Source organism: Fusarium keratoplasticum, chromosome 5 (genome assembly GCF_025433545.1).
Source record: "Fusarium keratoplasticum isolate Fu6.1 chromosome 5, whole genome shotgun sequence".
Taxonomy (NCBI): domain Eukaryota; kingdom Fungi; phylum Ascomycota; class Sordariomycetes; order Hypocreales; family Nectriaceae; genus Fusarium; species Fusarium keratoplasticum.
Window position 1 is genome coordinate 4,028,573 of NC_070533.1, and position 27,970 is coordinate 4,056,542.

At 53.9% G+C, this 27,970-nt stretch overlaps 9 protein-coding genes across 9 annotated transcripts; 4 read left to right on the plus strand and 5 right to left on the minus strand.

The window, feature by feature from the left end:
- Positions 1 to 6,071: 6,071 nt before the first annotated feature.
- On the plus strand, positions 6,072 to 9,227 carry NCS57_00793300 (uncharacterized protein; the record flags this gene model as incomplete). The annotated part of the gene is made up of 1 exon (XM_053057768.1): positions 6,072 to 9,227. One exon carries the CDS (start codon positions 6,072 to 6,074, stop codon positions 9,225 to 9,227), a length of 3,156 nt encoding a protein of 1,051 aa, XP_052913963.1.
- Positions 9,228 to 9,566: 339 nt separating this feature from the next.
- Positions 9,567 to 11,129, minus strand: NCS57_00793400 (Aldedh domain-containing protein; the record flags this gene model as incomplete). Its single annotated transcript, XM_053057769.1, has 2 exons — positions 9,567 to 10,947; positions 11,002 to 11,129. The coding sequence occupies 2 exons, from the start codon at positions 11,127 to 11,129 to the stop codon at positions 9,567 to 9,569; spliced, it is 1,509 nt and encodes a 502-aa protein (XP_052913964.1).
- Positions 11,130 to 11,574: 445 nt separating this feature from the next.
- Positions 11,575 to 12,783, minus strand: NCS57_00793500 (NAD(P)-bd-dom domain-containing protein; the record flags this gene model as incomplete). Its single annotated transcript, XM_053057770.1, has 4 exons — positions 12,749 to 12,783; positions 12,487 to 12,692; positions 11,895 to 12,436; positions 11,575 to 11,838 (listed from the first exon to the last, which is right to left on the minus strand). Exons 1-4 carry the CDS (start codon positions 12,763 to 12,765, stop codon positions 11,575 to 11,577), a joined length of 1,029 nt encoding a protein of 342 aa, XP_052913965.1. The 5' UTR covers positions 12,766 to 12,783.
- Positions 12,784 to 13,443: 660 nt separating this feature from the next.
- NCS57_00793600 (uncharacterized protein) lies at positions 13,444 to 15,035 on the minus strand (the record flags this gene model as incomplete). The annotated part of the gene is made up of 11 exons (XM_053057771.1): positions 13,444 to 13,474; positions 13,532 to 13,703; positions 13,762 to 14,024; positions 14,081 to 14,218; positions 14,272 to 14,309; positions 14,362 to 14,384; positions 14,441 to 14,563; positions 14,615 to 14,633; positions 14,690 to 14,717; positions 14,773 to 14,921; positions 14,985 to 15,035. The coding sequence occupies 11 exons, from the start codon at positions 15,033 to 15,035 to the stop codon at positions 13,444 to 13,446; spliced, it is 1,035 nt and encodes a 344-aa protein (XP_052913966.1).
- A 797-nt stretch (positions 15,036 to 15,832) lies between these two features.
- NCS57_00793700 (Aliphatic nitrilase) lies at positions 15,833 to 16,939 on the minus strand (the record flags this gene model as incomplete). The annotated part of the gene is made up of 1 exon (XM_053057772.1): positions 15,833 to 16,939. The coding sequence occupies one exon, from the start codon at positions 16,937 to 16,939 to the stop codon at positions 15,833 to 15,835; it is 1,107 nt and encodes a 368-aa protein (XP_052913967.1).
- Positions 16,940 to 19,541: 2,602 nt separating this feature from the next.
- Positions 19,542 to 22,139, plus strand: NCS57_00793800 (Beta-glucosidase; the record flags this gene model as incomplete). Its single annotated transcript, XM_053057773.1, has 1 exon — positions 19,542 to 22,139. One exon carries the CDS (start codon positions 19,542 to 19,544, stop codon positions 22,137 to 22,139), a length of 2,598 nt encoding a protein of 865 aa, XP_052913968.1.
- An 11-nt stretch (positions 22,140 to 22,150) lies between these two features.
- NCS57_00793900 (Zn(2)-C6 fungal-type domain-containing protein) lies at positions 22,151 to 23,943 on the minus strand (the record flags this gene model as incomplete). The annotated part of the gene is made up of 4 exons (XM_053057774.1): positions 22,151 to 22,340; positions 22,395 to 22,934; positions 22,985 to 23,071; positions 23,126 to 23,943. 4 exons carry the CDS (start codon positions 23,941 to 23,943, stop codon positions 22,151 to 22,153), a joined length of 1,635 nt encoding a protein of 544 aa, XP_052913969.1.
- An 871-nt stretch (positions 23,944 to 24,814) lies between these two features.
- On the plus strand, positions 24,815 to 26,423 carry NCS57_00794000 (MFS domain-containing protein; the record flags this gene model as incomplete). Its single annotated transcript, XM_053057775.1, has 3 exons — positions 24,815 to 25,324; positions 25,385 to 25,743; positions 25,796 to 26,423. The coding sequence occupies 3 exons, from the start codon at positions 24,815 to 24,817 to the stop codon at positions 26,421 to 26,423; spliced, it is 1,497 nt and encodes a 498-aa protein (XP_052913970.1).
- A 673-nt stretch (positions 26,424 to 27,096) lies between these two features.
- NCS57_00794100 (uncharacterized protein) lies at positions 27,097 to 27,917 on the plus strand (the record flags this gene model as incomplete). Its single annotated transcript, XM_053057776.1, has 2 exons — positions 27,097 to 27,781; positions 27,841 to 27,917. 2 exons carry the CDS (start codon positions 27,097 to 27,099, stop codon positions 27,915 to 27,917), a joined length of 762 nt encoding a protein of 253 aa, XP_052913971.1.
- Positions 27,918 to 27,970: the final 53 nt, after the last annotated feature.

Here is a 27,970-nt window from a genome sequence, read left to right on the forward strand (position 1 = left end):
CGCATCTCACGGCTTCATCGGTGCTCTTTTACTTAATAATGCTTGCTCAAGTGCCCAGGTAGTGAGGGCAGATCACAAATCAAGGACCCATAGCAATTACAGCCCAGCAAGTGACCTCATGAACGATGACCAATTGCTAACCAGTACGGGAATAGAGCCACCCAGTGGCCTGGGAAGTTCAGCTGGCTCAGCTCGTGAAGAAATATCCGCAGCACGTCGGTCCGGCCGTGCGAATCTCTCAGGCGAGCGCCACAAGCGGAAAAAGACCACGGCCTAGATGTGGACTCCGTCAAAGCTGTCACCACCGCGGCGGTTAACCTTGTTGGTCTAGACCCGGGCCTCGTCACATGAATGTGATTAGCGGGGGAATTGTCATCGGCCGTCTTTGATCGGAAGCGTCGGCGAACCACTGGTCTGGCATTTGACGTGAGAGTTTATTGGATTTGACAGTTGGCCTAGTTCCGCGCCGTCTGCTTGGGAATGGGGCCATGTTTCTGTCAGCATCGAGTCAGCCAGGCACATGTTTGTCTCATTGACAAGTTTAGATCAAGGTTCATGTCATCGCATAGGTACGGAGTATCCGATTGTCTGCCTTGGGTGTTATGTTGTAAAATGTCTAAAGCATCGAGCAAGACGCGCGATGATGGGATTCGGAGCCTCTGGGCTGTGGTTGAGATCATGAAGGCCGAAACAGGGAATCTGGGCAGCACCGGGACAAAGGCGAACTGATAAGCCTCTTTGCATCAAGGTACATCCGGATGGGGGGTGGGTATTATGGTTCTTCGTTATTGTCGCTTTGTGTGATGAATATTCCCCTCCAGAATGACGGAGATCTAGAACTCCTAGGTCTCCTTCAGATTCAGATGAGGAGTTACCCGTGGGAATGACTCTCTACACCGGGTTGGGCATATCATCCCTCTCAAAAGCTCTCCAGAATGGCATCACCAAGTGCCATTTCCAGACTGGCAGTAACGTTCTTGTGTTCACCATGCTTCCTCTCTATTGTAGTTGTCATTCCAGTCTCGCTCGTCTCGTCCGATTGGTCTCTTTGTCTGGTATTCGTGCGGCGGAGCTATGTATATGCAGTCACTAGACGCGACAGTCTATCGAATCATCGTCTGGGAGTCTCAAGCAAACGCTGTATCCGTCATTGGCTTCGGAATTTGGCAGTGAAAAAATGTGTCTGGTCATCGTGCTAACAGCCTTTTCACCACTCGGTCTGTTTCGTGTAAGCGCGGTTCGTAAACACGGCCGTTGACAGCTTTTGTTGTTGTGACATGTACTCGATTCGGGCCGCTTGATAAAGATGAATGGGGTATATCGACCATGGCTTGTCAGGACTGGCAAGTCCTGGAGCCTGCTCTTCGAACAATCAGTAACAGCCTAGATAGTCAGCCCCCTTAACCCGCCATGCCTTGGCTGACTTGCGGTGAATGAAACGACAGGCTTGTTACTTCAGGTCCTATACCTTCACTTCCTCATCTAGAAGTGATTCGCGTGTCAGTGGACTCATTCAAACTGCCGAAATGACCCTGTTGCTTATTTTGATCGGTCGTTCCCTATCTCATCGAGAGTTGCACGCAGATCAGTCAGCATCAGTACTATTGCAGGAGTTTGAAGCGATACAAATTTGTAGATCCAACCGCAGATGGGTACATCGCCGGTCTTATCAATGCGGGAGCGAGTCATGAAGGAGTTCCGTTGAAGTTGGTGAGACACTAGACATGGCGTCGTTTCGAGTGACGGCGGTGGGTGAATTCGCGGAAATCGAGCCGCATTCTATGAATTGCATGGTACAGCGACAAAAGCACAGTTCCACCTTGGCAGCGCAATTGAAACTTGCCAAGGTCTTAATATGATCGAATACGGATTGTTACGACATCACTTGACCACCCCTACAAGTCTACCAGCACAGCCTGATTGCTCATCCATCTTTGCCATTCCGACATCCAATGCCTACCCTACACACTCACGGCAAGCCACAGGTGGTGAGCGCTGTGTGAGTCAATGTGCCGTAAACTCGGACCCCCTGACATGTGCCTGACTCTAATGCCCCTTTCCCGAGTCAAACAACACTCCGCGTTCCGGTCCGCCGGATTCGACGAGAGTCTTGTGGCTTTTTTTGTTCAAAAAACGCTCAGACCATTCTCAATCTTGGTGTGTTGGGGACGGGAAGTGATGTTGACAAGTTGGAGCCAAAACTTGTTAGCAACATTTTTAGCGTCTTCAGAGCTGAAGTCCAAGCGTTCAGACGGGGACAATGGTCAAACGTCTTTTTGGATGATCGATATATCCGAGCCCGGGGGAGGATGGCACTGGCCATGGGGGGCAGAATGGGTGTTGTTATTGAAGCTATTCGAGGTGGTGATGAATACCACGTCGTGCAAGGATTTTGGCCTCAACACTTTGACAAAGAGGGTACTGAATGGCTCCTGAATTGTTTCGACCAAGAATGCCCTGGCCTCTCAGTGGACAAAATTCACTCTGCCCAGAGCCCGCCCTGGCACTAAGGCTTGGATAGAGTTTGTTGGTGATGGCACCCTCCCAGGGTCGAACAGAGCTGGGTTTAATTGATATCCCACCTCGATGGGTGAATGAGCCAGCCACAGTCAAGTCAGGGCAAATTGAGGGGAGGTGTGAGAGAGCTGAGGACTGTCTGTAACTGGCCGCTCTCCCCCGGTACAATGTGGCGTTACGGGCTTTGACATTGCAGATTGCCGTGCCGCCCGGAAGTACGAGGCCGGACGGCTCGAATCTCGGGTCAGCAGCCATTTATGCAAGATGTGAGATCCGCACAGATGCAAACTCGACGAAAGGACAGGCGGCTCTGTTGCCACGGGGGGCACTGTACTTTCTTCTTGTGAGAGCCTCCTCTTCTCTCTTTGCTTTTGGTCACAGATGCTAGAGGCAAACTTTTTTTCCGTGTTTGATTGGGCGTGGATTGGTGGAGATGCTTGGCGTGAACCAAGGTTTCTGGGGGCATTCCAAGGATGGGAGCATCTTGTTCAGCCTCTTTGCTCAGAAGGCATGCAAGTCTCGGCTGCCAACGTGATGATGGATCACTTTCAGACAATCTGTCAGATATCAGACCCAGAGGTCAGATATCAAGACATGAACCGTCATCGGCTGGCATCTCAGTATGACATGTGTTCTCCAACGGACGACTCCCTTACATCAAAACCACCTGGGTGCCAAGCAGAGTGGGTGATGCCCAATGTAGGGAGGGAGATGATGGTCGCCTTGCGCGGTACGAAGGAATGAGAAATTAGGCTCGAGATTTTTCTCTTTTTTTGCTTCTTCGTCTTTCCCCAGGACCAGGAATGAAGCAAACACGGCCACCACGGCTGAGACGCCATCTGGTTTGGTGAGAGCTGCCGTTTCCGATGTGGGCACCAACGGGACTACCGAGAGTGAATACATTGTGTGAATGGATGGATACAGAAACAAGCTTGGGAACGGTCCCGGTTCCTTGGGAACCTTGGCGGGAATGGAGATGGACGGGTCCATGACAGCTGATTGATCATACGGGGACCAAAAAGCAATTCCTAGAGGTGGGCCACGCGCCTTGTGGCTACAGACTGCTGTGAAGCCTTGTCAGGGTGCCGCCACTGCCGCCTATTTGCGACTGGTCTCTTTTCACGCATCGCCGTCACAATCGCAAACATGTTTTCTTGTCCCCCTTCTTCTTCACTCTCGTAGCTCGTAGACATGAATGAGCCAACGGGTCTGTGTCGCGAGGGGCACGCCCTCCCTTGACCCCTTTTCCACGCCGGCGATATGTAGTGCAGCGCTAGTGGAAGTGACACTCGGGTTTGGAGCCACACGCGATGCTTAATCCGGAGAAAGTTGTCGAGAGGAGAGGGGGGTCATCCAACCAACAGCCTCGGAGCTTTGGGCTCGGTTCCTGCTGGATTGATGGGGGGGTGGTGGTTTGAACTTGTCTGGGCCTCAGTCGAGAGAATGCCTTGGCCCTTGCATAACCCAGGTTAGCAGCCTATCTCCACGTGGCAGATGGCCTGGTTCGGCCGTGACGGCGGTGGCGACTCGGCAAGACTCTTTTGCTTGGTGGGAGAAATGGGGGCAGAAACTATCTGCCCATTGTCGATTGCCACACCGTAGATTGCAGAGATTGCGATTGTTCTGCTGTGGACCGGGGAGCGGTGGTTGGACATGAGGAATTGAATGAATGAATGAACGGGCGAGGAAGTCACTGCATGGTTTTGGAGGCTGGTATGTCTTTCAAATTTACCCAAACCCTGAAATTATCGCGCATCATGCAGCAGCGTATCCCGTAGTTTAGATGCGGTGGCTCAGCCCAGCCCAGCCCAGGTGGCTACATACCGGGTTTCCAATTAATTGTGTCTATGGGTCTTTGAAGGGGGGGCGGCAAGGGTTTCTTCATTGAGATACACGAGAGATGGACGGACAGAGGAATAAACTGAGGCACGCGGCTGCAAACGCACTGATACAAAATGATGCCGCACATGAGACATCAGCGCACCGCATCGGCAGGGGGCCCGTGAACTCACCACCATCTGCCCGTATTTAGGTACTCGCGGCAAGCAAGGGGACAAGCACACCCAGTTTTTTTTTCTTTCTCGTCCTCTTTTGTTCTGGCGCCAGGAACGCCCGCCTGGTAGTCAAAACCCTCTCTAGCGTCCTTCTGTCAAAGAAGAAAAAGTAAAACCTCGAAAATCCCCAGGATCTGGGGGCCGGGCTCTATGTGAGGGGAGGGAAGGAAAAAGAAAGGAAACCAAGTGCATCGAAATGTCTCACCTAGCCGAGGTCAGAGACTGGACAGTGGCTGACCTACAGTGGGTAAGGCCCTCCTCTACTGGCGGGTCCAATAGTTGCCTTTCAGCAGGCCTTTGATCGTAGAAAACACTGGTGAGGTGATGCAAAAGCTCCGATGCGTGCTAAAGCGCAGTCCAGATCGCCATGATTAGCTCCCCTCGGGTCCTCCTGGCGCTACCGGCAAGGTTCCCGATCTGGACCAGTCCATTCGTCACTCCAAACGACGCCTCTGGTGCCATGTCTGTCGTCCAGCCAGCCATGTCTCTTGTCCCGACGTACCGTCTCAGCCGCTGTGAGCGGGAGGAGCTGCGCTGTACTTGCTGGGCTGGGGGAGCTGCGAGATGGGCTGGGCGGGCTGTCTGTCTGGTCCATTGCGTGTCACAGCGGTTGTCAGGTTATCCTGGGTTTAGCGTCTGCACCGCGGGCTTTGTCAAGGCTTATGCCGATCTGTGTCGTGCCTTTTCCCTCTGCCTGTCTTCTGCACACCCACAACCAGAGACGGGTAAAGCCTCGCGTTGCCCCCGCGGGCTCTGGCTGGCTGGCTGGTTGCAGCCCGTACATGCCCCCCTCTCGTCTTGTTTCTCTAGCTCCCTCCTGAAGAGCCAGTCCGAGCGCACTGATGTTGTCCTCTCCTCGTGTATGTAGTATTCGGGCATGATAGGCCTGCCTTGCCGGCTTTGCCTTACCTTGCCTGCCCTGCTTCCTGCAAGTCAATCTTGCTCTAGTCCAGGTAATTGTCAACATTGTTACTCCGTCTGATATAGATGACGATCGCAACGTCCTATCCCATGCAGGGAAGGAGGCCCGTTCATATGGTGGGCTCCCAAGGTCTCGGCTACGATACACGGACGGCGCCATGCAACTCTCAGGACGGATTCAAGGGGCATCCCCGTGTCAAAGCGCCATCTAGCAGGGACTCCCTACCTTTCACCCAAGCACGATCGAGTCCGCTGAGTGGGCCCCTGGATCTTGGGGCGTTAGTGTGACTGCGCTACTGAGACTGGGCTGCACAGTCCGGCAGATCCGTAGCGCGCCAGACGACACCCTCCTCCTTCATGCCTGTCGTCAGAGCGCAGCGCAGATGTTGCGGCTGGTCAGGCACGGAACGGAGAGCCAAGGTCGAGATGGCACGTCTTCTGGGACCTGAGCGGCCGCGACCACAGCTCCATAGGGCCTGGGCCGACTCTGGCTTGGGCGCCATAAATCCAGTTGCTCCCGCGTCCTGAATTCCTCTAAAGAGGGAGCCTCGTCCGTACATCCATCCCGTCTCGTCTTCAATGATGAACTCGCAGCATCTCGCATTGGGAACCGCAGAGAGACAAGAGAGAGTAGACAAGGAATACTCTTTCATCGAAGCCCTTTCTCTTGGACCCCGGGAGTCCTTTTCCTTGGTATCCAAAGAAGCGCTCGGTCTCCCCTCATCCCCCAGCACCCCGTCCCTGCCCAGCTCGTTGACTCGTCCGAGGACTCCTCCTCCTCAACAACAACAACATCATCACCTCTTCCCGGGCACGCCCCAGCAGCACCAGACCCTCCTTCAGCAGCAGCAGCAGCTCCTCCAGCAACAACAGCAGCAGATACAACAGCTACAGCTACAGCAACAACAGCAGCAGCGCATCTACTCAAGCGCCTCGTCGCTCTCTCAGCACTCCCAGCTCTACCCTAGCCCGCTGCCTCGATCCCTCACCACCAAGAAGAGCAACGTCATGGCCAACTCAACCAAGGCCCAGACGGCGTGCCTCGAGCTCTGCCACAAGACGACGGCGCTCGGCGACCGCATCTCGGTCCGCATGCTCGAGTATCTGACCATGCTCACCAAGCAGCCTCACGGCCTCGACGTTCTGGCCCACGACTTCCTCGACACGTGCGAAATCCTCTTCTCTATTGAAGCAGGTCTCGGCGAGTGCATCCGCAATCAGCAGACCTTCCCCGGCGATGTCATCTCAGAGCTGAGCAAGAAGTTCCGCGTCACCCAGGCCGACTTCCAGCTCCTCGACCAGATGCTGGGCAAGTTCCTCGAGAACGAGCGCAAGGGCGCCATGGGTCGCATGCGACGTGGATGGGGACGAATCTTTGGTGACAATGATATCGAGAAGATGATCATCGCCCTCGGCCGCACGCGCGAGAGCCTTCGCATGAGCGCCTTGATGTTCCAGTGGAGTCTGGGTAATGAGAAGATTGAGAACGAGCTTGGAATCGGCTACACTGGCCTCGCCGCCGCCCTCGATCGCATGGACACTCGAGCTGGTGTCTCCCGGGCTAAGTCTGAAGGCCATGGATCACAGTACAGGCCTTCGTCGGCCTCTCAGCACCGCGGTATTGAAGGCCATAGTGTCATCAGCACCAACCAACCCCCATTGCCTCCTCTGCCCTGGGCCGAGCGCACCTCATCCATAACCCAGGAGCCTCTCAGCCCTGGCCTTGCCGACCTCCGAGTTTACGGAGGCTCTAACAACATCAACACTGCCAGCTCCATCAGCTCTAACGAGCGATATCACTCTGGAACTACCGCGACCTTTGATCGCATGAGCACCTTTGACGAGTCGCATGAGACTCGCTCCCAGCACACCGCTCTCTCCGACAGCGAAGCTTCCCTCGAGGAACTCTCTGGTCTTGACCTCAATGGCGGAACCAAGGTTGTCCGACTCAAGGCTGATCCCTTCAGCATGCCTCGATGGAACCCTAGGAACACTGCTGGTGCTGATGCCGCCAACCTCAAGAGCGCTCTCATCTCTGCTGTCCGTGGCAAGAACCACAAGCTCATTGAGCAGCTTCTGGATCGCGGTGTCTCGCCTAACACTGGACCTGAGCACATGGCTCTCAAGGAAGCCGTCATGAACACCGACGCCGAGGCTGTCCGTCTTCTCCTGCTCTTCGGCGCTGACCCCAACGGCACTGATCGCGATGGTGTCACCCCTCTCTTCGCTGCTGTCGAGAAGTCCTTCCTCGCTGGCGCCGTTCCTCTCCTGAAGTATGGCGCCGATCCTAACTTCACTCGTGGTCCGGACAATGAGACGGCCATGGCCGCCGCTGCCATCGCCAACAAGGTCAACTTTGCCCACCTTCTCCTCATCTATGGTGGCGACCCCAACCAGCTTACGGCTACTGGTGAGACTCTTCTCATCAGCGCCATCAACAAGAAGACGCCCAAGAAGTTCATCGACCTCATCCTCGACTACGGCGCCGACCCCGACGCCAAGAGCAGAGAAGGCAAGACCGCCCTCTTTGAGGCTATCCAGAACTCCAGGGTCGACATCGTCACCAGCCTGCTAGACCACAAGGCCAACCCCAACCTGCCTGGTCCCAAGCACATGCTCTGGCCCGCCACCTACCAGACTGCCTGCTTGCAGGTCCTCCTCTCCCACGGAGCTGACCCCAAGAAGTGCCCTGGTATCATGGAACTCGCTGCCAGTGTCAACAACATCGAGTCCGTTAAGGTCCTCCTCAACGCCAAGGTGGATCCCAACGCGAAGAAGGACAACACATATACACCCCTCTGCACATCCATTCGTGACAACCGAAGCGACATCTTCACTCTTCTCCTGGCCAACGGCGCTGACCCCAACATTCCCGCCGCCGAGTACCCGGCCTTCAAGTGTATCACACATAACCGCCTTCACTTCCTCCCTGCTCTTGTCGAGGCTGGCGTTAACCTCAGCTCTCCCAAGGGCATTGTCGAGACTGCTGTCAGCGTCAACAACATGGAGGCCCTGAACTGGCTCCTCGACCAGGGCATGAGCCCCAACGACAAGAACCCCAAGGGCCACTCCCCTCTCACTACCGCCATCCGAGAGAACAGGATCGAGATGGTCGACCTTCTTTTGACCCGCGGCGCAGACCCCAACGTCCGTGGTCAGGACTGGCCTGTGTGCATGGCCGTCCGCAACCCTCCCGTCCTCAAGCGAGTCCTCTCTGTGCTCGCCGAGCCCCGGGCCTTCAAGGGAGTCATGGAGATGGCCGTCGTCGCCAACCAGCTGGATTCCGTCAAGCTGCTCCTCGCCGCCGGCGTCTCGGTCGAGGACAAGAACGGTGGTGTCTTTTCACCGCTCACCTCGGCCATCCGAGAGGATCGCAAGGACATTGTCTACTTCCTCATCAACGAGGGTGGCGCAGACATCAACGCCCCCGGCGAGCATCTCCCCGTGGTCAAGGCCCTGCGAAGATACCGCGGCGACGGTGATATCCTGGAGTTCCTCCTGGAGCACGGCGCCGACCCCAACAAGCTGTACCGTGGCTGGAACGGTGTGATGCAGGCCGTCGAGAACGGCGACGAGGACATCCTTCGCCTGCTCGGCGAGAAGGCTGGCTTTGACCTCGATGTCAAGGACGAGCTTGGCCGAAGCGTGACTGAGATTGCCGCCTCAAGAGGCTGGGACGAGGCCGTCGACATCCTGATGGAGTACGCCGCCAAGCCGTCGGAGAAGGCTCACTAGACGATGGACAACGGGTATTGTAAGATGACGAAACTTGTTTCTGGGTAATCACGCACGTTATTGGGTTGAGGGTTTAGGATCTGGAGTCTTTGAGATTGTCTTTTGCGGTTGGTAATGGGACGGTGGTTCAAAGGTCCTGGCTTTTATATCCTCTGTTTAGACAGACAGGCAGACATTTTTCTTTGTATATTCCCCTGTTCGTATAGTAGTCTGGCTTTTCCTGTTTTCTCTCACCAGAGACAGTTTTCTATGTCTAATCTACTTTAGCAAGTTATAAACTGGTTCAGAATGGTGATTCAATCTTGTCTATTAATTGTTTTGAGCGAGAATGCCTTTACTTTACAGCTTGGTCCCCATGTTTACATGAACTGCCTTGATCTGTGTGTAGGCTTCGAGGCCTGCCTCACCGAGCTCCCTGCCAATACCGCTCTGCTTGACACCTCCGAATGGCACGCGAGGGTCACAGTCCTGACTGCTGTTGATCCAGACCATGCCGGCCTCGATCTCTGCCGCAACCCGATGAGCCTTCTCCAGGTTTGTAGTAAACGCAGCGGCTCCCAGTCCGTATGTGGTATCGTTGGCAAGCTCAATAGCCTCCTCCTCCGTCTTGAAGGTGGTGATGACCACGACAGGGCCAAAGATCTCCTCGCGATAGACACGCATCGAGGGCTTGACCTCGGTAAAGACTGTCGGGGCAATGAAGAATCCCTTGTCGGAGTCTCCGACCTTGAGAGGGTGACCTCCAGCCGCCACGACAGCGCCCTCCTTCTTTCCAATGTCGATGTACTCAAGAACCCTCTCGTATTGGACCTTGGACACCTGAGGACCCTGGTATGTATCCTTGTCCCATTGGCTGCCAACTCTGCTCACGACATTAAGAGTGTCGATGAACTTCTTGATGAAGGCATCGTAGATGGTGTCTTGGACCAGGATTCTCGACGTGGCAGTACAAATCTGTCCTTGGTTGGACATGATGCCAAAGTGCGACCACTTGACCGCCTGCTCTAGGTCCGCATCGTCAAAGACGAGCAATGGCGACTTTCCGCCAGTTTCTAGGGTGATGTTCTTAAGCGTCTTTGCAGCGACGCCCATGATGCTGGCAGCCGTCGCCGTGGAACCGGTAAAGGCGATCTTGTCCACAAGAGGATGCTGCACCAAGGCAGCTCCCGTGTCTCTGCCAAGTCCATTGACGATGTTGACGACTCCCGGGGGGAAACCGGCCTCCTTGATGAGCTCTCCCAGGACGAGGATGCTCAGAGGTGTTTGTTCGGCGGCCTTGAGGACAACAGTGTTGCCGCAGGCGAGGGCAGGACCGAGTTTCCACGTAGCCATGGAGAGGGGATAGTTCCAAGGGATGATCTGCGCGACAACGCCGACGGGCTGACGGATTGTGTAGGCGAACTTTTGAGGGTTTGTGCTGATGGTCTGGCCAAACGTCTTATCGGCCCAGCCAGCATAATAGCGGATAACGCCGACGGCCTCGACGAGATCGTTCTCCAGCGTCTCGATGTATGTCTTGCCATTGTCCCAAGCGTCAATGGTGGCAAAGAGCTCTTTCTTGGACTCGATCAGCTCAGCCAGACGGTACATCAATTGGCCGCGGTCAGAGGCAGGAAGCTTCTTCCATGACTCGTGGCGCAAGGCAGCTCTGGCAGTCTTGACGGCCTTGTCGATGTCTTCAGCATCGGCGGCTTGCACAGTGGCAATGACCTCCTCAGTGCTATAGTACCAATGTCAGTAATCGCATTAACAAATTGATGCTGATTGAACATACGCAGGGTCAATGGAAGTAATGGTCTTGCCGCTGGAGGAAGCGACAAACTCGTTGCCGATAAACAGGCCAGTGGGCTGAGACCACTTGACTCCATTCGGAGCCGTCAATTCAACAGAGGGAGGCGCCATGACGAATAATTACTGCAAAAAAGACGAGGGTTTGGCGATCTGGGGATAACGAGCTTGGGTCTGGTGTTGGCGAAGCTGGTTTCTTGTACCTTTGAGAGCGGCGACCGGAAACAGTATCCGATTGATGATGGAAGCTTCTCCTCTTCTCGTACCGAGTCAAGTTGGTGATGCTGATGATTACAACTCGTTCCCTTTGCGAAACTAGGTCGCGGAAACCTTCTCTTTTTGAAGCTACCTCCACCTCCGCTCCTGAATGGAGCAATCAGATAAGCCAACAGTGAGACGCCAAAACCCCGCCTCGCGCTCTCTCTCCACAGAGGGGCAGAATGACGTGGTGAGTTCTCGGGGCGAAGAGAAGGGCCTCATGACTGAGGGGTTTGTTATCTATATTCCATACAGAGTAGGTAGAAGGAGATGGTTTCCATTAGGTCGTTGTTTTTGCTATCTACAGGCTAGACTGTCGCTTCGCAGCTGCCTCCTCCGCTACCGCTCTCGGGATCTCGGCCTCGAGGCCCTCTTCTGCGGGCTTCCATCCCAGCAGCTCAGCGCCGCGACGGGCGTTGCTTCTAGCGTTGCTGCCGAACAGGACAGAGCTGTAGGGTAGTACAGTGTCGGCCTCGGGCTGGTGAAGTTCCTCCACTTCAGTGGTCTCCAGAAGGCCCTGGTCCTTTGCCGCTTGGGCGACTCTGTCTGAGATATCGGCCCACGACTGAGGGGAGAATAGTTAGTATTTGCAATGTGCATCGCGGGAAACGCGGTACTCACAATCTCTCCAACGCCTGTCAAATAGATGCCATCCTCTCCCCAGATCTTGCTATCGTCATTTCCCTTGGCGCCAGCCTCAGCCAAAACGGTAAACAGTCTCGCAATGTCGGCGACATGCACGTTTCCCCATCGGCTCAGACCCCGCCCGACTCTCACTGCACGGCCTCTCTCCAGGGCGACCTTGGCCAGCGCGGGGATCTGGTAGCTGCGCTGCTTGATGGGGCCTTGACCCTTTCCGTAGATGATGGGAGGCAGAACGAGAGCTGTCTTGACGGAAGGTGTTTGCTTGGCGACATCCAGGATGTAGTTGTCGACTGCCCGCGACTTGTGGGCTTTGAGAAGGTCTCGGATGGATGCGACGCCAGCGAGGTCATCCCAGACGTCATCTGAAGGTTCTCCAGGCTTGAAGGATGGAGACGCCAATTCCTCTACAGCAAGGCCGCTGGCGCCAGAAATTTGAACCCAGTAACTGGGAGTCTGTCGCTTTTGCAAGCCGCGGTGGATGGCCTGCACGCTGCCAATGTGGCTGTTTGACGCGACATCTACACGCTCTATTAGAGTCATCACTAGCAATTGGAGTCGTAATACGCACGCACGACAACAGAGGCCTCAGATGCCTCTTTCTCCACCAAGTCACCATCGTTAAGATCGCCAATCACGGTGCGAATCTTGGGATAGTCTTGCGAAATGGTCGCTGCAGACTTGGCATCGCGAACGAGAGCCGTGATGGCGTACTCTGGGTGACCGCGAACCAGCTCGCGCAGGACCTGACCACCGACATAGCCAGACGCGCCAGTGCTGAGTACAGTGTCAGTAATTAGTATACACAAAGAAAATCATGATAGAAGCCTCACAGGAAGATTGAAGACATTTTGACAGTTGTGATGGGCGGGATGAGATGGGTGATGGATTGCTACACTGAGGCTAGGTACTACGGCTTAAGATGGGCTATTTATGCCCCCATGCACGCAAATTATTAAGCTGCACATGAGAATTACGACACTGTGGGGAGAATGGCGCTACTTATGCTCCGACTTTGCTTGGAAATACAGTGCTCGAGACGAAAGAGCAATTGTCCCGCCACTTGCATCGAGAGCCGAGTCTGTTTAAGCGGCTGGGCTCCGTGGTTGTCGCGGAGACCTGCCATTTTAGTGTCGATGAGACGATCCCATCGTCAACTGACTCAGCAACCACCGAGTTAGGTGTCGCTAGGATCGCGAAAATGGATACGGTAGCCGACACTTGCCGTGGTCAGGATATCGGGCTGTATTCTTAATGCCATATTGAGCCATCTCTATGACTCCCAGAAAGAGTTCAAGGCCGGGGCAGCCGTCTTGCCGTCTTCTCGCTCATAGGCCAAAGTTACGTTGAGGGGCCGTGTGCGAGAACAAGAACAATACTAGCGTTTAAACTTGGCGACTGCGGCCCCAGGGAACAGCAAACAAGTGGACCAAGGTATATTCACAGTATAAAAAGACACTGGGATCGTAAACCTCCAGCCATAACCTGACCAGTCGCGGCCGGTTTGCCCTGCACAATCTTATTCCCATCACTCAGGTTTCGTAGCGTATACTGACCAACTGGGAGATGATTAGCTCGCTCCTAGATTCCGTGGCCATTCAAATCTGCAGACTCACATGGGCCAGTATGAGTGGATAGTGTGATCTTTGATATCCTTCCGGACCTCCATGAGAAAAACCTCCAGTTCTTCACTCGTCCACCCGAGGCCCCCTTGCCCCTCGGGACGTGTAAATACAGCCAAGCTTATCGCCGCCAAGGCATCCATGGTGTTCTGATTAGCCCATGTTCCTAATAGCCAATAGTGAGTGACCGCTGGAATATCTAGACTTTATTCTCCGAGTCTTACCGATTTGCTTGTATATCTGGGCCTTGGGCCAACGATTCATCGGCCACTTGCGCTGCACTACGTGAACATCGACAAAGCCAGCCGCTTCAAGCTGCTCCTTATACTTCAACGCGCTATCAAGCGGAGAGCCCATGGTGGAAAAGGTGCGTAGAAGCAACGTCGCCCACTTGTAGAGTGGTGAGTCCTCAGAGAGTGTACCGTCATCAGATCGAGGGGGGTAGATGATATCCATGATTTCGATCTTGCCGCCTGGGTTGAGGAATCTGGGAACAATAATTAGTTAAACAAGGGTAGGGAATGAGAGGACAATCATTTTTACTCAAAGCTCTGGTTGAAGAACTTGGGCCAGTCTCGGATGGACCCCGTGAGGAAGCGCGAAAAGATAAAGTCAAACTTGGTCGAGTAATCCCAGACGTCTTCAAGATCGTCAACAAAAAAGGAGACATTGGGTGGGACGCTGGAATACATGTCAGTATAGTGTTGAGCATGTCGTGGCTGTTTGGTACCTACGCCGATGGCTGGATGGGACTTAGATCGACGCCAGTAACCTGAGGCATGATCAGTTGTGGGCTCAATCCTGGCCACTGGACCGTTTTTCACTTCACACTCGGGATGCTCGTCAGCTAAACGCTTGTTAGAACATTCGCATTCGTTCTCATCAATCATAATGGGACTGTACCAAAGTCAATAGCCCAGATCCCTGTGCCACAACCGGCATCCAACGCCCGACGGAGCGGCTGAGTCAAGGGAGCAGCATGTAGCCTCCCTTCAAATGTGAGGGCAAACAAGTGATGTTGAATATCTGCGTCGGATAAGCTCGTTACAGGTTTTGGTTGGGGCTCAAGCTATGTACCTAGTCGCTCGTTCTCTGTCTGCATCCTGTCAAGTCAGTCACGAAGCTACTGGTGGTCTAGCTGTGTGGGGTAACAAGACCTCGTCGTTTGGGAAGACATAAACTGCACCGGTTCAGTCAGTGAACATGGCGTCACTTGGGATCTATAAGCGTAAGACTGGGCATCTTCACCACCGTCCTTGTATGCATGATATGTCCGGCCATTCTCCTCGCGATACCTCAAAATGCTAGATCGCAGAGAAGTGGTGTCACTCGCGCCATCCACGCCGAGGGCTGAGTCGCCATCATCAACCGTCACGTTATCGGGCTGCGAGATAGTTCAAGGCGGTCAGAAGGTTTGAAAGGCATTCAATCTGTGGTGTATTCCTACATTGTCATCGGCCTCGAGTGGAAGTGTCTCAGGATTCTGCTCTTCGGCCATGGTCAGGAATCGGGATCGTTCGATGGAACTGTGCCAGCTGTCAAAGCGGGGGAATCCTCGTTTAAGTTTGAGCGAAGCCCGCCGTGGATTAAATAACTCGGCGCTAATACCATGAACAGGGGTCTCGGGGTTAGCGTGACTGCCTAGACTAGACTGGGTAATACTAAAAGAGGGCCTTAACTGTTCTATGCTTATCAAGGAGAAGAGGTTGACATGAATGAATGCCTTTCAGTTCAAGGCTTTTGATGATATCTTGATAATAAGAAATACATCTTGATGGCAATAACCTATGTATCTCCCTCGTGAAGATGGTTGGTTTCATAGTGCTAGTATCACTAACACTGGAGTTGGTCTCAAGTTGCTGGGGATTCATGACCGACGTGGATCTTAAACTACCTACTATACATGGAATTCCGTATAAGGATTTTCCTCCTACCCTTAAACGACATAGGCCCCGAAAGTTGTCACGGCCGATTCGAAGTTAGGCATGGCTAGTTACAGGCCGCATCTTTAGATGAATCTCAAGCACTCTCGGGATTTAAAACCCTGTTCCCATCATCATGGCTTTTGGTGTGGAACAATAGAGAAAATGAAATGATCTACTGGCCATATTATGTGCTAATATTCACTCATGCGCATAGGTCAAGGTCAGTTATTACCATGGAGATCTTAAAGACATCAAGAGCTGAATAAAGCCTTTCAATGCTGGTGACTGAAACTGGCAACAAGAAGTGCTCTAACAGAATTAAACGCAATTACCTAGTAATCACTGCACGCAAAAGGGGCATTTGTCTAAACTAAGATACATTCTCCCCAGTGTTTTCCTTCAGCTCCTGGAACTGAAGCTTGCTGCCCCCCTCGACGAATGTCACCGCAGACGGGCGAGTTCGATTGACCCTCAAGTCAAAGACATCTAGACGTTGATATCCACCGACAACATCGTGATACTGCTTCCCCTCTATGCAATCCTCGACGCCTATATCCGCGTAGAGAATTCCTTCGTGCTTTTGAAGGTATTCAGTAGGAACATGCTCCTGCGTCTCGGGGTCCACGGTGAACCCAGGCAGAAGCGCTCCAGTTGGGTCCAGAAACTGAGTTGCACCACGTTGAGATTGTTCCAGCACCTGAGTGAGGTACGGGGAGCCGCCCGAAATAGTCTTTATGGCGTCGTCTCCGAGAACGGCTGAACAGAGAACTCCAAAGCACTTGGCCTCGAAGCAATGAGCGGCAGCACGAGTCCTGTTGGCAGTGACGTTGTCATAGTTAGGCTTCTCTGGTACACTGTTGGTCGGTTCGTCTTGGGAGGGAGGAGGCGGAACGCGGGTGGGCCAGATAGGTGGCCAGGTAGAGATGTGAATCTGTTCGCCTTGGGCCATCAGAGTATACCGGGCCAGAGGGTTGGTGTTTTCTCCACAAATCAGATTCCCGATTTTTCCGTAGGGGGTTTCGGCAACTTGTAATCCGTGGCCGTCTCCGGGTGCCCAGGTTAGCTTCTCGAAGAATGTCGGTACAAGCTTCCTATGGTGGACCAAGACCTCCCCTTCGGTTCCAATAAGGATATTCGAGTTATAAAGAGTTGCGCTGCTCGAGCGGACCTTTTCTGATAGACCGATGCTGACCATGATGCCCAGCTGTTTTGCCGTGGCGCGGATAGCCTGAACTTCGTCACCGTCGGCGTAGACGGATTCGAGGGCCATGCGCTTAAAGAGGTCATGATTCTCGGTTGGAGGGCGTAACGAGCTCCAGACGGGAAAGGCAGGAATGTACGTCTCGGGAAAGACAACCAAATTGGCCTTGTTCTTTGCAGCTTGCTTGATTAACTTGATGGCTTTTGCCGTTGTCTGTCGTGCCGACAGAAACACCGGAGCGGTGTGACAGGCGGCGATTCGGATAGAAGGGGACATGGTTATTGTTGTGAATGAGTGCTGGACATGTATGGGTTGTCCCGGGAAGGCATTCACTATTACAATGGCCATTTATCTTTTGACCAGAGACTGTCCGGCAAAAGCGGAAATAACGGGAGGAACGGGAAAAAGCGATGCCGCTGGTCGTCTGCAGCCAGACTGGTCAGCCCATGGCAACAGGTTTCTTAATCTCGGCCATTTTTCTGCCTTCCGAAGGTCCAAGACGTGGCTTCAGCTGATCCCAGTCCATGGATGCTCCCCGAGAACTCGACGGCTGTTGATTTCAACTCCGCCAAGGAGGTCCATCAGCCCCCTGACTAGTGATGTATGGGACACGCGAGCCGAAGAAGGACGCGACGAGGGAAAAAAGAAAAAAGAAATATGCAAGGCAAAATTACTTGACGTGACAAACAACTCTAGATTTGCTTTGAACCAACACGTTTGACTTCGTGCCCTACTACGGTCAGCAGCGGCATGCTTTGCCGCTTACCGCAAGTGACCCATAGATTCAGAGAGACCAAGCGGGACTCTTGCCGCGAATCCGCAAAGCCCGCCAGTCATCGCTCGGAACAGCGGAGGCTATAAGTACCTTGAGCCGCATACAGTTCCTTCTCTACCAAATTCCAGCTCTTGGAATCCGACTTCACTATTCTTCACCCCTCCTTGAACTCATTCCCTCAATTGTTTTTGTTTGCCCTGGCTCAGTCATTATCCATCAACATCCATCTGGACTAGGTGCATGATGGCCCCTCAATCGTCCGCTGTCGAGCAGTCAGCGCCACTGGTTGCGCTCGTCAGCTTTGCCAATATGTTTAGCGTGGGGACTGTGTACGCCCTGAGCGTTCTTCAAGCTGAACTGCCCCGACTACTTCGCACCAGTCACGCTTGGTCCTCAGTCCCTTTCGCATCTGCATGTCTTGGGCTGTCTGTCGGGGTGGCTTCATGCGCCGCCGTCATGACCAGAGTCGGAGCCCGCACCACAGCCGCCGCAGGTACGGGTCTCTGGGGCCTAGCGGTGGTTGGCACGGGCATATCCCTAGCTCGTACAGACCTTATGAGTCTGCTCGCTTGCCTGGCAGTTGGAGGCATTGGTGTTGGGTGGACTTATCTCGTTGTTGTCGTCTTGGTCGGGCAAGCTTTCCCTCCGCACTCCCGGCTTAGAAGTGCTATAGGCCCTCTGGGTTTCTCATCAGGGTCAGCAGCATGCTTCGCATCGGCACTGATCCTAGACGCTGAGTCATTGGACGCAGAGAGCCTGGGACGTCTTCTACAACTGGTCGGCGTTGCGTTCTGTGTCGTTGGTGCGACCACACTAGCTGTGCTCCCAAATGACAAGGAAAGGTACAAACCAGGCAATGCAGAGAGGTGCCAGCCAAAGCCAAGTGCGGTAGCTTTTGAAGACTTGCTATTGTTCTTCAATGCTCTTCCTGGGATGGTGGTCTTTTCAACACTATGGCGCGCAGCATCCTACCACGGACAAGAGTTTGCTGGGGATGCCCTTCGAGTGCTGCCGTGCTTCATGGTTGCTCTGGCCCTGGGAGGGTTCATGGCTCCAGTCCTTGCCGCACGACCAGGCCCAAGGCTTACCTTCTTGGCCCTCTTTTACATACGAGGCGCCTCTCTCCTTGCCTTCTCAAAGTGGCCGGGGCTTCTGACAGCTGCGGCTGCCTTATCAGTGGTGCTTTTTGGTCATGGCGCAGGTTTTGGCATTCTTCCTGGTCTGGTCAAGGCAAAAGAACCAGAACCAGCGAGGTTCAGGGCTAGATATGGCCGAACGCTTGTGGCATGGGGAGCAGGCGGGATTGTAAGCGTCATGATCACCAGGCTGTTAGTATCTTCATCTGGCGATGCTAGCTCGGCCAGTTTCGTCATTGGCCTGCTGGTATTGTCATCTGCAGTATATCTGCAGTTAGCGAATGTTCTCCAATAGTGCTAGTGACTGGTTATGTCGAAACATTCTTATCAATGCCATCTGGCAAACTTGGCTACTCAGGGTGTCATATTTCTTGATAGACGCATAATACGAGTAATGCTTATTGTTGAAAAGAAGTGTTGTGAGGTAGACTCCATGAATCACGCAAGGGAATGGAGTCCTCAATGGCCTAATAGTGGTTTCTCTGGCTCACGGTCGAGGCTGTGATCCAGCCGTGATCCTTTTGCCTAGACCAGCTTTCCATGTCGCTTCTGAAACGGTCGAGAACAGCTCGGCCGTAGACCAAAGCCAGACAAGAACTGGAAGCGACTCAAGCCAATAGCTAGCGGCCGCCTTCGTGTATCAAAACGAATTGAACAAATCTAACTGTATGATCCACCCACCCTTGGCTTCGGTTCTGCGGAGAGGTTCCGCTGAAGGAGTCATGTCCAGAGAGCGGGGACTATCCCGCCGCTCCGCCTGGCAGCCAACTTACTCCCCTACTCTACTGTGCTTTGCCGTGATCGGCAACACGGGCTTAGTACATACGAAGAAGCAGTCTATCTATTTAATCGAGAGACGATGAACTGGCATCTCCAACCTCCATATGCCAATTCTACACCCAACTTCTCTACCTCAGACTCATCTAGACACACTTGAACCACCCCTTCCTTCCCTACTATCCCGAACATGGCAATTTCCGAACATACCCGGGCTGATGCAGCCAGGATCAGGAAATTGCTCGAGTCTCTGACGCTGGAGGAAAAATGTACTCTGTTATCTGGAAAGAACATGTGGGAAACGGCAGCGATTGAACGACTCGGCATCAAAAGCCTCAAGACAAGTGACGGTCCAGCCGGCGTGCGCGGTTCCCGATGGACAGACGGAACACACACAACTCATATTCCGTGCGGAATCTCGCTCGCAGCCACCTTTGACCCGGACCTGGTTGAAAAGGTCGGCACCATCCTGGGATCAGAAGCCAAGAGCAAGGGCGCCCATGTCCTTCTCGCGCCGACCATGAACATCAGCCGCTCTCCATTCGGCGGTCGTAACTTTGAGAACTTTGGCGAGGATCCGTTCCTGACGGGCAACATGGCAACCGCGTATATCCGCGGCGTTCAGAGCATGGGCACTGGGGCTTGCATGAAACACTACGTCGCCAACGATATGGAGACGCGTCGGTTCAACATGGACGAGAAGATTGATGAGAGGACACTGCGAGAAATCTACCTCAGGCCCTTTCACATGGCGCTCGAGGCTCAACCTCTGACTGCGATGACGGCTTACCCCAAGGTGAACGGCCACCATGTGGACACAAGCCGATATCTTGTCCACGACATTCTTCGCCAGGAGTGGGGATACAAGGGCCTGGTCATGAGTGACTGGGGTGGCCTCAACTCGACGGTCGACAGCATCTGCGCAACAACAGATCTTGAGATGCCGGGCCCTCCGCTTCGATATGGCAAGGCATTGATGGAGGCGGTGCAAATGGGCCAGGTGTCGGAGACCGAGCATGTCGACCCTTCTGTCCAGCGGCTGTTACAGCTGCTCCAGAAGTTCAAGCTTCTGGGCCGAGAAGAACAGCTCTCCATCACCAGCGATGCTGAGGCCGAAATCACAGCCAACGAGGTTGAGACAGACACGCCTGAGTTCCGCAGAATCACAAGAGAAGCTGCATCCCAGGGCATTGTTCTCCTCAAGAACGACAATCTGCTTCCTCTAGATCCGCGAGCCATTCGAAAGTTGGCAATCATCGGACCTAACGCAAGGAATCCCACCATCGGCGGAACCGGCAGTGCAATCGTCAACCCGTACTACATCACCACCCCATACGAGTCGATCACGTCTCTCTCCAAAGAGAGAAACCCGGATATGGAGATAGTACACGAGCAGGGCATCTTTACGCATTTGCAACCACCTTTGATCGGCCACTGCCTCACGAGGCCGGGTAGTGGCACTCCGGGTCTCCAAGTCGACTTCTTCGCAGGACAGAGGTTCGAGGGCGACATCGTGGCAACCACTTTCTGGCAGGATTCTCTCGTCTATTTCATGAGCGACGGAGATGTTCCTGCTCCTCTGCGCGGTACCATTTTCAGCTATAGGGCCACCGGACTCCTCCGTCCCAGCGTCACGGGAGTCTATGATTTTAGCTTGTCCAACACGGGCAAGGCGAAGCTCTTCATAGACGGGGAGCTCCTGATCGACAATACGGAGTGGACCAAGATCAGTGGGAACTTTATGAATTGCGGAAGCGTAGAGTGCTTCTCCAGCAAGTTCTTGGAGGCTGGTAAGACTTACGAGCTGAGGGTTGACAATGTCGTCGTTCCTCCTCCCACTAAGCCACACGACAACACACTCTTCCATAAGATCTCGGGGGTGCGGGTTGGCTTGCTGTTTAGGCACGACGAGGAAGCCATGTTCCGCAACGCCGTAGGCGCAGCACAGGATGCAGACGCCGTCATCTTTGTAGTTGGTCATAACAACGATACCGAGAGGGAAGGGTCTGATCGGACATCGCTGTCTCTTCCACGCCGCACAGATGAACTTGTCTCAGCTGTTTGCGCCGCCAACAAGAACGTGGTCGTGGTGGCACAGTCCGCCTGCGCCATAAGCATGCCTTGGGCTGGTGCAGCCAGTGCCATTGTGCATGCGTGGTACCAGGGGCAAGAGTGTGGAAACGCCATAGCTGATGTCCTTTTCGGGCTCGTCAACCCGTCAGGCAAACTCCCCCTGACTTTCCCCCGCAGGATTGAGGACCACGGCTCCAACAAGTGGTTCCCTGGCGACGCAATCGCAGATAAGGCCGAGTATGGGGAGGGCATCCTGGTGGGATATCGCTGGTTTGATCAGCAAGACATTCAGCCGCTGTGGCCTTTTGGCTATGGCCTGTCTTACACCACGTTTTCCATCACTGACGCAATCATCAAGGGCAAAGTGAGGCGAGATGGTTCCTCCAGTGCTGTCGTGCAAGTTGCCATCACAAACACGGGAAGCCTACTTGGAAGCGAGGTGGTTCAGCTTTATGTGTCTTCTTCCACACGTATCAGCAGCTCTGGTCTCTCTTCCGCCCCTAGAGCCCTCGCCGGGTTTAGAAAAGTCACTGTAGACCCGGGAGAGAGCAAGATGGTCAGCATCGAGTTGGCAGCCACAGCCTTTTGGTGGTTCGATCCCAATGCGCAGGGTACAGCCCGCGGTGCGTGGAGGCTCGATGAGGGCACGTACAAGTGTTACGTTGGTGCCAGCTCACGCGACTTCGCCAAGGAGTTGGATGTGATTGTGGGATAAGATTGGCAGGCTCAGCGGCCGAGACATTTAACTCGTACTGTCCGTACGATAGAGAGCATAGTCTCTATGCTAGACTCGGGGAAGGACCATTTTTGAAGAATAGATGCCCCTTGTGCCTGCACCTCCTTGATATCCTGCAGGTCAGCAGCAAGAGTGGGAGAAAAAGAGGCAAATGTGAGAAGCAGGATAACCGCCATGGTACTGGAGAGAAACAGGTTAGCGAGGATAGAAACGAACAACCGGATATGTACTTACGAGTGCGTAAATATCTCAAGTGATGCAGATGGTTTTCTCAGGACACCCTGTACGGCTCCTAGATAGCCACGGCAGTGATATAAGCACGTCTTGGCGTTTTCCACCATCCTGGCATCCGGCGGCGTCTCCCCGGAAGGCAAAGCACAGATTTGTAGCAGGAAAGGTCTATGAATAATATCCCCAGCGGCATGAAAACGCATGAGCAGAATGGAGTCGTCAAGACCATGCTCATCGTGGTCCAGATCTGGTTTGATGGCAGGAGGAAGCAAATCATACCAGGCGTGGAGTTGACGATTGAGCTCCTGGCTGATGCCAAACTGAGAGGTCGGGGCACAAGACGATGAATCCATGCTGGTTGTGGCACCTTGGTAGGTATCGTAGAGCACGTAATGTATCCGGTTTAGCAGACGTCGGGACGAGATATTGGCCAGCCAGCGCAGCATGGGGGGCTCGGGCGAGTTGCCGAAGCCTGGAAAAGGGAGCTGTTCGACGACATTGTCTATCCCACTTCTGGGGAAATGGTGTTCGGCGACGATATCACTAGCATGCCAATTAGCCACAAGTCTTCAGTCATGGCGTCATAGCCGTACCACTCGAGAATGAAGATGGCCCAACATAGCCGCAGTATCAATTGACCCTGTGCGGCTGCTTGCGCGTCGTTTAGTGAGCCCAACTTTCTAATCAAAGTGTAAGTAGTTCATCCTGGAATGGAAACGGAGAGGGGGACCTACCGTATCCAATAGTGCTGCACTTCGGTTGATGCCATATGCACCAGACGCCAGGCCGGCAAAGGTCTGGCCAGGAAGCTATAGTAGATAGCAGCGAAGTATAACGATTGCGGGAGAAGCAAGCTTCCGCCGAAGGACTCGAGTCCCACCGTAAGTAGAATGTTGACTGCAGGGGACGAGAAACGACTGCCGGGTTCCCATGAGGTGGAGCCGTCGTAATCGGCGTCGGACACACTACCAAGAGCCAAGACAATGAGCATCATGGCAGTGGCAAGATTAGGGGCAAGACCCTGGGTGAATACATCATCATAGGTGCTCCGGAATTTGTCCTCGTCCAGGATTGGATAGAATCGGTGGACGAGCTGGAAGAATTTGTGCATTAGCTCGTCAGCCTCGTTGCGCGAGACGGCCGGTATCTCAACTTGGTTGAGTGGCTTTGGGGTCAAAGATAGGGAGGCCGGGACACTACGGCCCAGTTCAACGTGGAGGAAGATATCTTGTGGATAATCACCGAGGAGGGCTCGGGCTGGAGCCGACCGTAAGAGGCTACCTGTCGTTGTGGAGTGTGATAAGGGGATGGCCATGGTGGTGTTGAGCCCAGCTGAGTTGAGCGGAGTTGGTGCCAGTGACGGAGCCACGTCCGGGGTCTCCGCCGAGCCCAGGCCAAAGTCCTCGCCGAGGATGAACTGTGCACTGTCGGGGTGTTGGCGGCTCGAGTCCGACTGATCCGCTGTTGAGCCATCTGCCCGTCGTTCTAATGCCTCGAGCCGGTCAAGGATACCGTTTAGCTGATCTAACGGCACGGAAGCGTTCCTGCACATGGCCTAGGTGAGCAAACAGGCTCGTACAAAGCACAATGTCAGTGTAGATAAACGTACCTTGGGGGTTCGACCTCACGATACTCGCATGAGTTGCCAACCTCCTCGCAGAGGCTACAGGCTGGTCTACCGCCATCACATTTGCGCTTCCTGCCAAAACACACATTCATCAGTATCTGTAGTGCCTAGACTTTGTCTCCATCGCCACCACGAGGCAGCGGAACATGGAGCATTGCGGCCCGCCATTCCATATCGACTCACCTCTTGCGACAATAGTTGCAAGCCACAGCGGCTCGCCTCCGCTTGGGACTGTGCATGGCCGCTGCTTCTCTGTGTATCTTTCTCGTTTGGCCGAACTGCTGTTTAACAGAAGAAGTAGCGGGATAGTCGGCGGACAATCCGCAACCTGGGGCAAGCGAAATGTCTTATGCTTGGGCAGTCTGGCTGACTAGGTCTGGAACGGTTAGTGGCCGTAATTCGAACGAATCAAGCCATCTCCCCCCTCTCTTTCTGTTGGCCAATCATAGGTTGCGCGGGTGACAGTAGTCTCAAGTCGTGTCTCCCTGGCGGAAGGGCGGCTTTACCTCCGCGGCCATCAGATTTGTTGCCCTGTCAAAGCTCGTTATCTCGACTACCTTGGTCAACATGATGGACCAACCCCGGATCATGAGGACAGCCAGATTGACTTACCCCAGACTATCATATGTGGGGTAGGCGCTGTGACGGGCTGCTATCAGTCTCGGCCTGGCAACGCATAAGGTTGGCGAGATAACTCTGGTTCAACCTTCTATAACTATCTCCCCTTCTCCTCCCTCTTTTCCAGTCCTCTACATCCAAGACAGCAAAACCAACAGCCCATTAACTGACAGGAACCATGACTCCATCCATTTCACACACCGACGCCCCAGATGGACTCCGCAAGCACTTGACGACGGCCCTAGTAATCTCGGTCTGTGTTGTCGACTCCGTGGCCATCGCTTATGATGGTTCTCTCATGGGCTCTCTGAACGTCATGAAGGCGTACCAGAACTACTTTGAGCTCACGACTTCAACCACTGCTGTCAACACCTGCGCCACTTTCCTGGGAGCCATCCTGGTCGGGCCCTTCACCGGAATGCTTATTGACTGGAAGGGGCGCAAGATTGGCTTGTACGCGGCCTGCATCGTCAACATCTTGGGCGCTGCCATCGCTGGTGGAGCCATCAACATCGCCATGTTCATCGCGGGCCGCATCATCATCGGCATTGGCGTCGGACTCGGACAGACTGCTGCTGGCACCTATGTTGCCGAGACGACTGCACCTTCAGTTCGCCCGACGGCCCTGGGGTTGTACTTTTCTTGCTGGGCCGTGGGTTCTCTACTTGCTGCTGGGATCTCGTATGGCGTGAGTAGAGAGATAGCTCCAAGACTTTGATTATGCGTGCTAACAAATGCGGACCTCCAGACCTCCGGCCTCGAACCCTCCAACTGGACATGGCGTATTCCATCTATCCTACAGGCGGCGCCTCCACTTGCCGTTCTCTGTCTCATCCCCTTTGTTCCAGAGTCTCCCCGATGGCTAGCATACCAAGATCGACGAGAAGAAGCGCTAAAGGTCCTGGCAAGAGTCAATGGCGCCGATGAGCAGCACCCACAAGTGCAAACTCAGTACAGGGAAGTCATTGGCACTCTAGAATACGAGAAGAACGAGGGTCGAAGCGTCAGCATTGCAGATATGCTCAAGAACCGAGCGAACCGCAAGAGACTTCTTCTGGCCTTGTCTGTGGCGCCGCTTGCCATGTTGACCGGTTCAAACATAATCACGTAGGAGCTGGCCCAATCACACACCCACCATAGTGCTAACATCAAAACCTAGTTACTACTTTGGCAGCATGCTCACCCAGGCCGGCCTTGGCGACTCAGTCACACAACTCAAGGTCAACGTCTGCCTCTCCTCGTGGCAGCTGGTTGTTGCGGTCTGTGGATCCTTCATGGCCGAGAGACTTGGGCGCCGGTTCCTTGCTCTGTTCAGCTTGGGTCTCTGCTCCATCTTCTTCTACCTGCTAGCAGGTCTGACTGCCAAGTTCGGGACTTCGCACAACCTGGCCGGTACTTACGGCACCATAGCCTGCATCTTCCTCTTCCTGGGCGCGTATTCCTTTGGCATCACTCCTCTCACAGCCATGTATGCACCAGAGGTTCTGCCGTACAACATGCGCGCCAACGGAATTGCCATGCAGGGCATCCTGATCAAGTCGTGTGGAGTGCTAGTCACCATGGCCTTCCCTTACATGATGGAGGCTATTGGATGGAAGACGTACATTGTCAACGCGTCATGGAACATTTTGATGTGGCTTTACATCTACTTCCAGTGGGTTGAGACCAAGGGGCTGACCCTGGAGGAGATTGATGTCTTGTTTGATGGCGAGATGCATGTCCATCAAGACCTGGATTTGGAGGCGGTCAAGAGTGGCGATGTTAAAACCCTTCATGTTGGTCAATGAGGGTCTTTGGCGCGGGATCTTGTGGCGGTATGGCGGAGGAGTAAATGTGTGTATACAAATCTGAATGGCAACAATAGTTTGGGTATCACATTAGCAGTTTTCTTCCCATGTCGATAGACCTAGGCAAACTTGGGCATCCTTGGCTCTTTGATCTGGTCGTGCAAGATAGGCTGAATGGACCAAGCTCTTATCAATAGGTCGTAATTGTGTCACAATAGGCATCAAGTCACTCAACTATGCAACATTTCTTTAAGGGCTCAAAGCTAAATCTAAGCTGGCGAGCAAAGGAGCCCTAAAAGTAAACCACGCGTTGCCTCCGTTTCATCTTACAATAGGTGCCACAGTCCTCATTCATGATTATTTACATGGGTCTCCATGCCAATCCCTGGGGCAAATGTTGGCTGTGCTGGGCAATGCTGATCCTTTGTTGGTGGCTGAGCTTGTTTTACCTCGCCTCTGCTGATCCAAGGCAGTCACCAAGATGCTCCCAATCAAGTGTCCCGGCGAATCTTTATCTGAAGCAAGCCAAGGCTGTGCTTACACAACCCCAGAATAATCCCTGTCTGGTACGTCACAGAGTTCGGGGTAACAAGTCAGCAGCGTTGGTTTAATAAGACCCTTGGAGACGCCCTCTAAAGTGGATTCAAAGCCTTGAAGACATCAAGACTCAATCATGGCATCTCCTCCTCCGTACTATCCCGACACCAATGCGCCAGCACCAACTGGAGCCGCACCCCCACAATACGAGAATGTAGCCTCAAGCTCCAGCCAACCGCTTGCGGCTCAAACCGATACACCAACCTTTCTTCTGGATGACTGTGTCGTGCTGGAGCAGTCCCGCAACCGGGTTCATTATGAGCTCGGCAATCCACTCGGAAACCCCACGACAGAACCTTGCAGCATCACAAAGCACTGCTATCCCCCCAATAACGAACCTTGCGAGAAGCCACCTCGCGTGCATCTGTACGATTTCCAAGACACGTGGAGCCAGATGGGGGGCGTCCACCTGGCCATTAACGGAAGAGCCGGCGAAGATCGTGCATACCCGGGGCTCTTTCTCGTCCAGGGGGTAGGTTCTGCCGCGTATCAGGTTGCAGGCCACTTCAAGGCGAGCCAGGGGGTCTTGGATCGAATCAAGAACAAGAACCAAATCGCTTGGGTGGACACCAAGGATCGGGTGGTTGGCGTTGAGTTCAAGCAGAGCCTCAACAAGGAGTCTGGCCAGACATCACCCCCCAAGTTTGAGGTCAAGGTCCCGCTAGATGAAAAGGAGCTTGATCTTTTGGTGACTTGCTGGTGTGCCAAGGTGTGGCACGAAGCTGGAAAGCCGCCAAAGGAGCCCATGTCGTGGCAGAAGTGTTAGTACCGACTCGTCCCCTGTTTGACCCCATCTGAGGCTAACCGTCACATCCCGCAGTCAAGCGAGTCGCCGGGGAAACTGTAGTGGCTACGGTTGGATCACAAGCCGGAGCCGGCGGGGTAATCAACCCATGATGAGATTCGAATGTTTGATAGGTGTTGTTTGCGATGGTGCCTCACATCGGACC